This window comes from Ictidomys tridecemlineatus, chromosome 7 (genome assembly GCF_052094955.1).
Source record: "Ictidomys tridecemlineatus isolate mIctTri1 chromosome 7, mIctTri1.hap1, whole genome shotgun sequence".
Taxonomy (NCBI): domain Eukaryota; kingdom Metazoa; phylum Chordata; class Mammalia; order Rodentia; family Sciuridae; genus Ictidomys; species Ictidomys tridecemlineatus.
The window spans coordinates 156,647,858-156,660,054 of NC_135483.1; the positions used below are offsets into that span (position 1 = coordinate 156,647,858).

A 12,197-nucleotide genomic window follows, 5' to 3' on the forward strand; every position below is an offset into this window, starting at 1 on the left:
GAAAATATTATTCATGTGAGAAGGTAGATATGATAGGGTTGTTGAATTAAGAGCCTGTAGCAGAGGGAGGTAAGAGAGAGCATGAACCATCAAAGAAACTGGAAGTAGTTCAGGCAATCTTCTGTGTTTTGAGTTTTGGAGGATGAAAAGCCTTTGGGGAGAAGTGATGACAGTTGAAAACTTTGAGACGCAATAGTGTGAGACTTTGGAAGAATTGGTTGAGAATTATCATCTTCACCATCTTTATCCAGAGCTGGATAAGGATTTTAACTATTTTTTTTTTTTTATGCCATCATGGCACCTCTGGCAGTCAGTTGAAACCTATGAACTCTGAAGAATTAATGTTTTTATTAAATAAAACGCATAAGATTTAAGAAGAAAACCAATAATATTGAAATACAGATATTAAACCAACTTTGTGATATATTAAAATCATATTGAAACCACCTTTGTAGCAAAAATAAGCACTTCTTTATTAATGCCATTAAATAAGATCTTGCATTGGGTCCTACTGATGCATTTTTCAAATTGTGCTTAGCATAAATAATATTTTGAGTTATGTGCAACACTGCCTTTATTCAAAATTGATAGAAATTCTAAACTTCAGTTAGAAGGTAGTGGAAATAAAATTGTTAATGATTGTCATTCAAATTTATGAGCCCCTGAATTCCATCTACATACTCCAGGTAAGAATTACTAATGTAGAGTGTCAGGAGCCATTCAAAAATTTCTAATAGGGAGTGATATGATCCATTTTATTTTAAACAGAGCATTTTGTCTACATAAGAAGCCACATGGAATTGTATTTACGGCAAGGAAGTTATAGAAAATGCCCTCCACTATATTTTTATCACATCCTCATTGTGAGGATGCTGGTAGAAATACTCTTATGTCTTACAGTGGTGGTTGTAAAACTATATGGGTTTGTTAGAATTCATAGACTGATATGATGAACAAGGGTGAATTTTATTACATATGATTTTTTAAAAATACAATTAGTCAAATCAATAAATGTTCATGGTCAATTTGCAAAAGGTCTTTATTCTGTGTCAGAAACAGCAGCATGTGTGCACAGAGGCCAGATGGCCACGGGTAGGGTTTGTTGCTAGGGCAAAGCGCTAGGATGGCTTGAGCCTATATTCTGTGCCTTTTACTACAGGGAGTACATACAACCCCTGAACCTTGTGAGGTAAACACAACAACAACAAAACAAAACAAAACAACAACAACAAAAAAACTTCCCTTGGTTGCTAGGAAGATGTTTGCTCTTTCTGGTTCTTTAAGTGGGGTGGATCCCTTCTGTCTTAGCTACTGGCCAGCTGCCTTCTCTCAGTATTGATTCCAGATACAGTCACTGACATTTAGTATAATTGGTTCAAATGATTCTTTATGTTAAAAAGAATTCAAAACAGGATTAACAAAATACACAGCTGTGATTGGCCTGGAATGAATGGGGGGAGAAGTGAAAATGTGATTAATATTTCAAAACTAGATGTTTTATTTCATTAAATGTTGCTTGTTGCTAGCTTATTATGGACTGAATGTTTGTGTCTCCCCCAAATTTATATATTGAAATCCTAACCCCCAAAGTGATGATTATGAGATGATTAGATCACAGGGATGAGCCCTTGAGAATGGGAGTAGTTTCCCTTATAAAAGAAACCTAGCTCTTCAGCTCTCTGCTGTGAGATACCATGAGAAGATGAGAAGTTGGCTGTCTGCTACCTGGAAGAGGCTCTCAGCAGAACTGGACCTTGCTGACATCCTGATCTTGGACTTCTAACCTCCAGAACTGTGAGAAATAAATTTCTGTTGTTTAGAAGGCCTTGGATTATGGTACTTTCATATCAATTTCACCATAGTCATAGTTGGCAGAAAAAATATTCTGGGGTAGGATTTGGAAGAAATATGATCTAAATTCTCTTTCCACTATATTGCCAGATGATACGGCACATCTTATCTTGAACTAACCATATCCGCAGAAGTCCCCTGACTACAACCCATTACCTTTACAAATATGATTTCTGAAGTGCAAGATTCACACTCTGGGGTAATAACTCTTTACCCTAGGGTCAAGAACATTTGATTCTTAAGAGAATCAAAATAACATAAAAAGAATTCTTAGTTATTTAAAAATAACTACTTATTGAATTCTCAAAATGTGGCCTCTGCCTCATTATATCAAGCAAACTATTGAATTCCTTATATTTTCTACCCCCAAATGACAAGCAATGATGGCTGTGATCAGATAGGAAAAAGTGATATTCTGTCACCATACCCTATTAACATGCTCCTAAAATTTCTTCTGAAGTAGGTGAGATTCCATGGTACTTTTGAGAAATTCCAAGAATGAGAAACTTCTGCAACCTTTTTTTTTTTAATATCTAAATCCAATTGTTAGAGCCCATCCTGATAAAATTACCTCTTTGAAAGTAAAACTGTAATAATCATGCCCAGCTTTAAGTTATTTTCTTTAGCTTTTGCTGCCAGTTGATGTATATGTCTCAGGAAAGTGGGTTTTGTGAAGGGAAGTAGGGACTGGGAGAATGCACCCTGAGAAAAATGCCATCAGACAGACACCTTAACCTTAAGAGTTCTCTCAGGAGCTTGCAAAGGAGTAAGGGAAGTAGCCTAAGGGTGGAGGTATAGTTTGTCTCTTAATAACAATCTAGGATCCAGTTGGGCACCTGTGTATGGGTATATAAAGGATAAGAGATTGAATCTCATTAAAGGAAAAAGCAAGTTATAGTAAAACTTTTTTCCCCCTTTGAACTCTTTCCCATCAAACAAGCCTCTGCCTGTTTTATTTGCCTGGAGGACAGGAGATGAGTGGAAAGAATACAGTGAAGCCATATATGGAGGGAGAGTTATCTCTGACTCATAAGTCAAGGCTCATGTTGGAGAACAGCATTGAAATTATTCTGCAGTTGGTCATGGCAGGTGCTTTGGTAGGAAAACTTTCTAAACACCTGGCTCAGCAATTTCCATAGGACTCAGCAGACATAGAGAACTCTCCAGATCTTGGGCCTTGGGGGACCCCTCATAATCACTAAGGGCAGTGGCTGAACAGTGGCATCATTAAGCATCCAGTTATGGTGAGGCTAGAACCAAAATAGACTTGCAGTTCATATCAATGCACTGCCATCCAGTAAAGCACCTCCCTTTCCCTCCACCAGGGAAAACCAAAGGAATGGAGAACTTCATGGGACCAGAGGGTGGTAAAACTGGAAAGGTTCATAAAGCCCATCTCTATTCTAGCCTGTTCTAAAGAATGTGCAACCTGAAGATGAAATCAGCTACTCAAAACCAGAGTTGTTATTTGCCCTGTCTTCATTCTATGAAATTTTTGCCCATGTTGTCTGCTTTCAATGCTTGTAATATCAGCACAATTTGCCCAAGATACCATCAGGAATGGTTCTGGATCCCTCTCCCTAATAGGAGAAGTAGCTCTGGCTGTGATACTAGTAGTTTTGAACCCCATATGGACAATGTCCACCTGGCAATCAAGATGTTTCATTATTCACCTGGGGTTCCTGCAAATTAGTGCTGTTAATGCCTCATCTTTATTTCCATCTCGGATTTACTGTGATGATTCTATTTGGCTTTTCCCTCAGGCATTCCTGCTGCTTTTGATTAATGTAGGATGACTTTGTTATTCTCGATATACCCTGAAAAATTCACACTTACACCTTCTAGAACCAAAATCATCAGTAACACCTGAAAAAAAAATCAGAAATAAAACAAACACATAAGACAATAAAGTTGTCTTATCTTGTAAGTTTATCTGAAGTTTGGGGTTTTAGCATTTCATTCACAACATTCCCATTTGTAGTTGTGTTGCCAGAGAGAGAGGAGCTTCAGACTTCTAACATTTCCTACAAATCGGTATTTACAAGGCTGAAGAAATTACATGTGGTCTTTAGTGAAGAACGGTCTTTGAACTTTTTCGTTTGCTTCCTTCTTTGGGCTGTCAGAGTTTATACTATCATTCAGCAGAATAAGGAGATTTCATCTGAAATTGAAAATAAAATGCTTGGTAAGAAAAAAATAGTATTTTGCAAATAAAGCACTATTGGAAGGGGATAGACAATTTTCTGCCTAAATACTACATAATCTTTCTACCATTTCCTATTAAGTATTCACAAAAACATTTGGGGTTGATTAGTTAGAAATAAAAGGCATCTTTTATTTCCTTTCAGTTGGAAATAAAAGGTAGATTAAAGACCAAGTTGAGAAGAGGCTCCATTCATCACACCAAAGATGCAATGAGGAAATGGGTGCAAAAAGTCGTGAAGGTTCAGTTAGACATGAAAAACTTAGTGAATCAAGCACACCAACATTGAATAAGCTATCAAAGGAGAAAGTGGATTTTCCATCTCTGGAAATCTTCAAAAGAAGGACTGAATACCACTTGATTTATAGCCAGCTACAAATGTCTTATGTTCAGGGTCCCTCTGAGATTCTATTCTGATTTATGTTCAATTTCACATAAATGGAGTTTTGAACCCCAGGATGGGAATAAAAACAAATAGAATGCATCGTGAGTAACATTCTTGCGTTATAGATTATGACCCAATTCTCCAAAAGAATATCAATATGATGCTATTAATTGGCATTCAGAGACTATTTGGAGAGTCTCCAGGAACTAGTAATGCAAGCAACAATCAAGAAAAATTGGAATTGATGCTGCTTAAACTGTTAAAACATAGATATTAAATCAGGCTTATGAATATTGACTAATATGTGTTGTTCACTATAGTGAAGAGAGAGTTGGGGACTGTTGGTATCAATGGCCACAGCAGAGACAGTGCTTTGGAGTGGTGTATAGGAATATTTTGCCCTTGGTGGTTTTGATGGAAAGAACTCAAAGTAGTCCTAGAAAGCTTAGGTGTCTGCCTTCAACAACTGTAACATTAGCAACACACAGGACCACACAGATATCCCTTATGTTATGCTCATGAATTTGTACCATTCCATGGTTGTTTTCTCCCTGCCCAGGTAGTACATCACCCCCTTGAGGTCACACACAACCTTTGCTTCATTGGAAATGCCCCGGACCAGGAATGGAAAAGGGAACATACTGCAGTTTCAATCGTTGCAGGACTCAGATTTTCTCTCAACACTGCATATACACTTGGAGACATGGGAAGAAGGTCTGATGGAGACTGTGGCTCAGTGGAATCACTTCGGCTTAAAGAGATAACAGGTTAGCATTATAAGCATTAGAACATAAAAGCCATGGTGATGTACTGTATCTGAGGCTCACTTCTAGGGCTTCATCTGTTTGTGACACTGAGCTGCCTAATTCATCATTTCACATCAGAGCATTCAATCTGCTATGGAATATATGGCATATAAAAGGGCAGCTTTATAATTCCAGGCATTATAGACCACATAAGTTGCACTCTGAAGACTAGCTTTATGTGTTAAAGGAAATGAGTCATAAAATGCTTCATTGGACATTAAAATGTTTTATTCTCAGTTATATGTACTCTGCTCCATATCCTTGAATCTTTTATAGGAAAGCTTTTTTAAGAATTAATTCAATAATAAATATTTTACACATGACTAAGATTACTCACATTGTTGAAATGGGGATAAAAACGGAAGGAACATAACCTTTGTCTCCCCTCTCTGTTGGTCTTGCAACTGGAAAAGAAAGGCACAACGTTGGGGAAACATATTAACATTATTGATGAAATTAGGAAAAAAAAGACTAGAAAAATGTCAACAATGCTAAAAGGAGAAAGGAGAATGCAACCAAATGTATTTGAATAGCCATCTACATAAACATACAATGTACAAGAAGAGAAAAGAAAGTCTCTTGGAAGGACTTTACATAGTAATGTCTCTAAAAAGTGTGAGAAAAGTTGAGAATCCTGTCTTCTATGTTGCATTTACATTTGATTATAAGGACCAATTTATTTATATATGGGGCATTCATATCAATCCATTATTATTACACAACTGTTGGAAGCACCAACCTCATCATCCCTAAAAGTGATACTGTATCATACTACTATGAATACTTTTGGAACAGTGGTGTGCAAGCCTTACTTTGGAAACTCATTGAACTTGGACTTGTTCTAATTTTCCAACTGTAATTTGTTGAAGTGATATTTGTATTTTATTTTATATAGAATGTTACTTAAAAGTTGCAGGTTTTTTGGGGGGGGAAGACAATGTGCAGAGATTTTGTTACTATTGCTGAAGATTTTCCCCTTTTTAATTTTTTATTAGAGACAGGGTCTTGCTGAGTTGCTTAGGGCCTTCACTAAGTTGTCGAGCCTGGGTTTGAACTCAAGATCTTCCTGCCTCAGATTACAGGCGTGTGCCACTGCACCCGGCTAAGATTTTTACAGGTTATACATGCAGTCATCCCTTGGTATCTGTGGAGGATTGGTCCCAGAAATCCCAGAAGACACCAAAAACCTTGGATGCTCATGTTCTTTTTTATGTAAAATTGTATGACATAAGTATATTACCTACACACATCTTCCCATATAGCAGATTGAATGCTCTGATGTTAAATAATTGTTATACTTCATAGTTTAGGAAATAATGACAAGAAAAGGCCTGTATATGTTCAGCACATATGAAATCTTAAAAATACAATTTTGATCCTTGGCTGCAGATGCAGAAACTATGGCAACAGAGGACCAACTGTACTTTCATTAAAGAAGCAGAGTGGTGAACTTGCCTTATAATTATATAGCTAACGGTGAATTTTCTTTCATGTATTCCATAAATATTTACTGAATCTCTGTTTTGGCCAGGTACTATTCTAGGCCTTTAAGCTATGCCAGGAACAGTAGGTTAAGAGAGCAGGGATGAAGCACAGACCCCCATGTTCCCTTGCTGGCATACAAACACTCTCTGTGTTGTAAGATTATACTAAGGTGAAAAATATAAAATGTATAAGCCCTTGGGTTCCTCTGCAAAAGACTTGCCTTACTTTTTTCTTTTTTTTGTACCAGGGATTGAACCCATGGGTATTTTACCACTGAGCCACATGCCCAGCCCTTTTTATGTTTTATTTTGAGACAGGGTCTCGCTAAGTTGTGTGAGGCCTCATTAAATTACCAAGACTGGCTTTGAACTTGCCATCCTCCTGCCTCAGCCTCCTGAGCCTCTGGGATTATAGGTACGCACCATCACACCTGGCTTGCCTTACTTTTAAAAGCTTTTAATCATTATACCTCCTCTTCTTTTCCTTTTCCTGTCAGAGAAGGGAAGTTAGTATCATTCCTATTTTATGAAGGAGAAACCCTTAGGAGAGGCGGTGAGAAGCCCTGCGGCAAGGACAGAGTCTGGTTGCAGATACTAGTTACTACTCTGCTCATGTCGACAGTCTAGCAGACCTCAGGAATCACTGAAGTACCACTTCATTTCTAAGGCTTTGCTCTCCACATGCCCCTTAGATCTTGCAAAGATCAAAATAAACAAAGAAGAGGAACTTCATTTACTTTGTTCTAATATGATGTTATTTTCCAAAATTATAAGAAGAAATAAACAGAAAGAACCTTACCCTCGCATGGCTGGGAGCTGTAGTGTTTACCAAAGGCTTTGTCTTTGGGAATGTCAGGATATAGGTACTTCAGAGGGTTTTCTGGAATGTTTTCAGCCATGATAACCTTGTAGTCTCGAAGGATGTCAGCAAATGGCAGAGCAGACAACCGGCCTTTGTTGTAGGGTTCTACAGAGTGGAATCGTACTTCTCCTGAAAAACCAGAGATCAGAGGAATATTCAGGTTACTGCAGATGTTCTTTGTGACGGTTCCTCCTGCCCGTATTTTCTTCGTGGTTGAAATACACGCCAGGCCTTCTGCAGTCGGGACAGTACAGTTTGTACATGTGATAGAGTGTGACCATACAGGCTTTCAGAATTCATGGTATCCTGTTCTGGGACAACTGCACCAACCAACGTTCAAACTCGGTGGACGTTTGATAAACAGAGCAATACACCATGCACTTCTGAGAACTGAAATGCCAATAACCAAACTCAAGAATGCTAAATTCACGTGAATCAACTGTAGTGAGTACATACCGTTTTCAGAGTGGTCCACCCAGGTGAAAGTTATTCCTCCAAGATGGCTTTCACTGAATCTTAATAAAAAGGTCCCAGGCATTTTGTCCTTGAGCAGGAGCCGTTCCTTTTCTTTGCTAACGAAGCCCATGACATACCTGAAAACAGAAGAATGCATAGTTTCAACTGATCATTACTGCATTTGCATTTATTTAATTTATAAAGAATAGACCTAAAGTTTTTTTTAATATTTATTTTTCAATTAGAGTTGGGTACAATACCTTTATTGTATTTATTTATTTTTATGTGGTGCTGAGGATCGAACCCAGGGCCTCGCACGTGCTAGTCGAGTGCTCTACCACTGAGCCCCAACCCCAGACCTAAAGTTTGTTTTATGCATAATCAAAAGTCAATTGTACCTGAGATACTCATATTCAGATATGCATATTAATACCCTCTGAAGATGGTAAGAAATTACAAGAATTTTTAATTATATGGCACAAAACATGCTTGAAAGAGAAAGAAATGGAAACAAAATCAATAAGAATAAAAAAAAGAACTTAACTCATATGGACAATATAGCCCATAGCTCACCCATCAATCCAAAGAGGAAGAATGTGTTTCTTAATCAGGTCCAGTATGGCTTCAAGCCATGTCCAAAAGGTAAATGATTTACCAGGTAAGTGTTCCTATTAAAATAAATAAGCATATTAGGACAATGATTATTGAAACAGTACAGTGACAATGAAATAATTCAGGTCTCATTTTCCAATAAATATTTTCTTTAAACTGGACAACACTTCCTTAAAAAAATCATATCTAGCAAATCTTCAAATCCCCAGGTTTTATGGAGGCTTAGAGAGAAACATTACTTAAAAAAAAAAAAAAAAACCGTATCTAAATGATATTCCCCCCATCCCCAGTTTGTACCTTGCAGAACTTGGCCCAGCTGAGGTGACCATCACTGTAGTTGGATTGGACTAAAATGAAGAAAAAATGATTTTTAAAAAATCAAACAATGAAACTCTTCAATTTTGTGCTCAATTTAGATGTTTTTCCCTCCCTCTCAACATTTCTTCACACCTGCAATGGGTTTACACTTTACAGTTAGGTATGGTACAAATATATCTCCCTTGCTCCTAAGAAATTGATCATTTAGGAAAAAAGATTTTTGATGGAGGAGTTAACAATAAGTTTAAGCATCTCCATGAATGGACCAGAGGGAAGGAAGGAAGCCACTCCACGAAGTGAGAATAATGTTGGTCAAGACGTGGTGGACATGAACATGGCTCAGAGAGGAAGAGCAGCCTAGTGCCAGTGAATGAACTTTATGAAATAAATTTATATAAATTAGAGGTGGCCGTATTATCAGAAATCTAGCTTATTAAAATGAAAAGAACTCTCTAGAAACTCATGAGGCAACAGGCAAGCATCAGTTGTTTTGATCCAGAGCAGTGAAAGGATACCACTTTCTACCTAAATTTTTAAGGAAACTATACTTACAGATAATTTGATAAAGAATTGAAAGGATATGGTTGCTGACTGTACTATATATAAATGTTACTCATCAACAAATATTTATTGAATGCCTACTATTGCTGTTTAAGAATTAAATAAGGATCCAAAAAGATATTTGCACTAAATAAATTTTATACTATTTCCCAAAGTCCTGATTTATTTAAATATCTATTGATAAGATAATAGATGCAAATGGTAACAATCCTGCTTCACATGTCATACTTAAATTTGCTGCTATATCTGTGCATTTTGGGCCCTTCTTCAACTAGAAAGTCATACAGATCCAATTTGAACTCTTTTTGTGGTATAAATGTGTTCATTATTGACTTGTCAGTGCAGATATCTTTTAAAATTCTTTTAGACAAAGCTTAGACTATAATCAGTACATGTAATACCAGTGAAGCTATTTTGCCAACTTTAGAAACCCTAGGCAAAGCCAAAACTTTCTCAGTATGCAGAATTAAATTATTACTAGGTATTTCAAATTTTCTATTAAAGTTTCCTTTACTTGTGAGGGAATCAGTCATTTTCCAGTTGGTTAATGTCAGTTGAGATATTAACATGAAAGATCAAGGCATCATTAAGGCTTCACATTATCTTCAGTAGAAAGGGCTTAATAACACCTGGAAACTGGTGTGTGCAGTGGAAAGGACAAGCTTTCAAACTGGCCCTACCCTGCCCAAGACTTGACTGAATGTACTAGCCATGGAGTGTGTCAGTCACTTGACCTCTGAACTTTGGCATCCTCATCTTTATAATGGATAGAATAATATGGGCCTTGAAGAACTTTTGTGGGAATTAAAGATAATATAGCACTTGTGCCTGGCAATATAGTAGACACTCAATAAACTGTAATAATCATTAGTAGTAGTAGTGGTAGTAATATTCTGGTTCTTTAAAATGCTCAAGTGCCAAAAAAAAAAAAAAGAAAAAAGAAAAAAAGAAAAAAAAAAAGGCAAAGCATCTGTCTCTACCAGTTCTCACCTGTAAGCTTCTCTGCCAGCATATTGAGTTGATCTGAATTAAGGCCACGACCAACATATGATGAAAACTGCCAGCTCATCACTTCCAGGAGTTGACTCAAAGTGGCAGATGGAGGATTATTAAAGAAAACCAAGTTCTGAAATAGAGTTGTTATGATGATTATGGTTGTTAATTACACTGAACATATTGTAATTCAATATATGGAATTCCTGATTTGAACTCTAGGTCAACTCAGTTAACAATACAGAATGAAATTTTACTTTGTTCTTTTTTTTAAGAGTGGTCTTGTTTTTTCCTAAAGGGCTTTTTGTGTAACATTATACAAGAGTTTCATCTTTCCTGAATCATTTGGTATCTCTTAATTTTCCCTGGACTTTCAACTCTCAATCATATTAGACAAGTGTTTAACACTGTTCCAACAAATAATTGGACAGATACTCTTTTTCTGAAATAATCTTAAATGAAACATATCATGTTTTTAAATTGGCTCATCATGAGTAGGCACAAGTTATACTTTGGCAAGACCAGTCATCCCAAAGTACAAGAAACACCAGAAGTCTCAGGACAAGAAAAGTAATCCTACAATGTGGAGCTCATGATTAGCCTCAGACTCCTGTTTTATGGATAGTATAGTAGTCTCTTCTTATTTTGCTCTAGATAGGAGAATATTCTCGATGATCAACTAGTGATGAGGTTGTTTGTGCCCCAAACTGAGTCAACAATAGAACATAAGACCTCATCCCAGATTATGGGAAAGCAGATAGATGTGAAAGGCAGGTTATCCAAGAAGAGGAGAAGGGGAAGAATTGAGAACTGTAGTGCACCTGGAGGAGGCCATAGGTGAACATGAGCTAAACTGGGAAGCAAGGAAAAGATCCAAGAGACTCTAGGAGGTGGTAATGGAAGAAGATACAATATCTAACAAGAAAGGGGGATAGGAGGATGGGGAAGGAAGAGAAAGAGTTTCTAGGAAGGCAGTTTCCTTGCACCTGAAAAAATGGACAGAGAGCCCAGAATATAATAAAATAAAAGTGTAAGAGTTTAGGTTTCCTAGAAGGCTAGAATTAAGAAATCCAATTTAATTGTTCAGCTGGGTTTGTAAGTAGGCTGTGACTTTGTTGGAGGAGCTATACTCGCCCTCAGTCTCCAGATTCTCAGGCTGAACCGAAGTAATCTGGGAGAGTTGGTGGGATGACTAAGGTGGCTTTCAAACAGAGGCCTCTAAGCAAACCAAATGTGTTGCCGTGCTGTGAGGCTGGAGGACAAGAGTTATCCCATCTCTCCTCCTATGCCCTGGAGTTGAAAGAAATGAACTCAGTAGAGTTGAAGCCATGCATATGGAACTCTCTGCAGCCTTCCTCCAGGCAGTCCATCTGTCTCAGACGACAGGGCACCCAAGGCTCAGGAGGAATAGGGCTGAAGAATTCTCCATATGAGGAACATTGGGTTGAAGGTGAAGAACACTTACAGCGAACCTATTGTGGCTTTGTTCTTATTGCTGGGATCTATTGTGAACAAATCGATTCCTTTGGAGGGAACATTTGCTTTGAATTAAGAAGAAATGTTGTTATTTACATCTGACCTGTTTTCTGTAGATCTTGGTCGTTTCCAGCCAACACACTGAGGTTTAGTGAGAAGGGCGCAGGGGAAGTGCTAACTCATCTTTTGT

At 37.4% G+C, this 12,197-nt stretch overlaps 1 protein-coding gene across 2 annotated transcripts in view; it reads right to left on the reverse strand.

Annotated features, from left to right (window-relative positions):
* Window positions 1-3,762: 3,762 nt before the first annotated feature.
* The window catches only part of Stat4 (signal transducer and activator of transcription 4), a 94,039-nt gene continuing 85,604 nt past the window's right edge, over window positions 3,763-12,197 (reverse strand). For both annotated transcript variants that reach the window (XM_005324364.3, XM_078017759.1), the window contains exons 17-24: window positions 10,529-10,664; window positions 8,957-9,006; window positions 8,621-8,715; window positions 8,048-8,184; window positions 7,529-7,720; window positions 5,583-5,649; window positions 5,082-5,190; window positions 3,763-4,012 (exon numbers count right to left, since the gene is read on the reverse strand). In XM_005324364.3, the coding sequence (XP_005324421.1) occupies window positions 3,986-4,012; window positions 5,082-5,190; window positions 5,583-5,649; window positions 7,529-7,720; window positions 8,048-8,184; window positions 8,621-8,715; window positions 8,957-9,006; window positions 10,529-10,664 (813 nt within the window). In that variant the 3' untranslated portion in view covers window positions 3,763-3,985. The remainder of the gene's footprint in view (window positions 4,013-5,081; window positions 5,191-5,582; window positions 5,650-7,528; window positions 7,721-8,047; window positions 8,185-8,620; window positions 8,716-8,956; window positions 9,007-10,528; window positions 10,665-12,197) is intronic.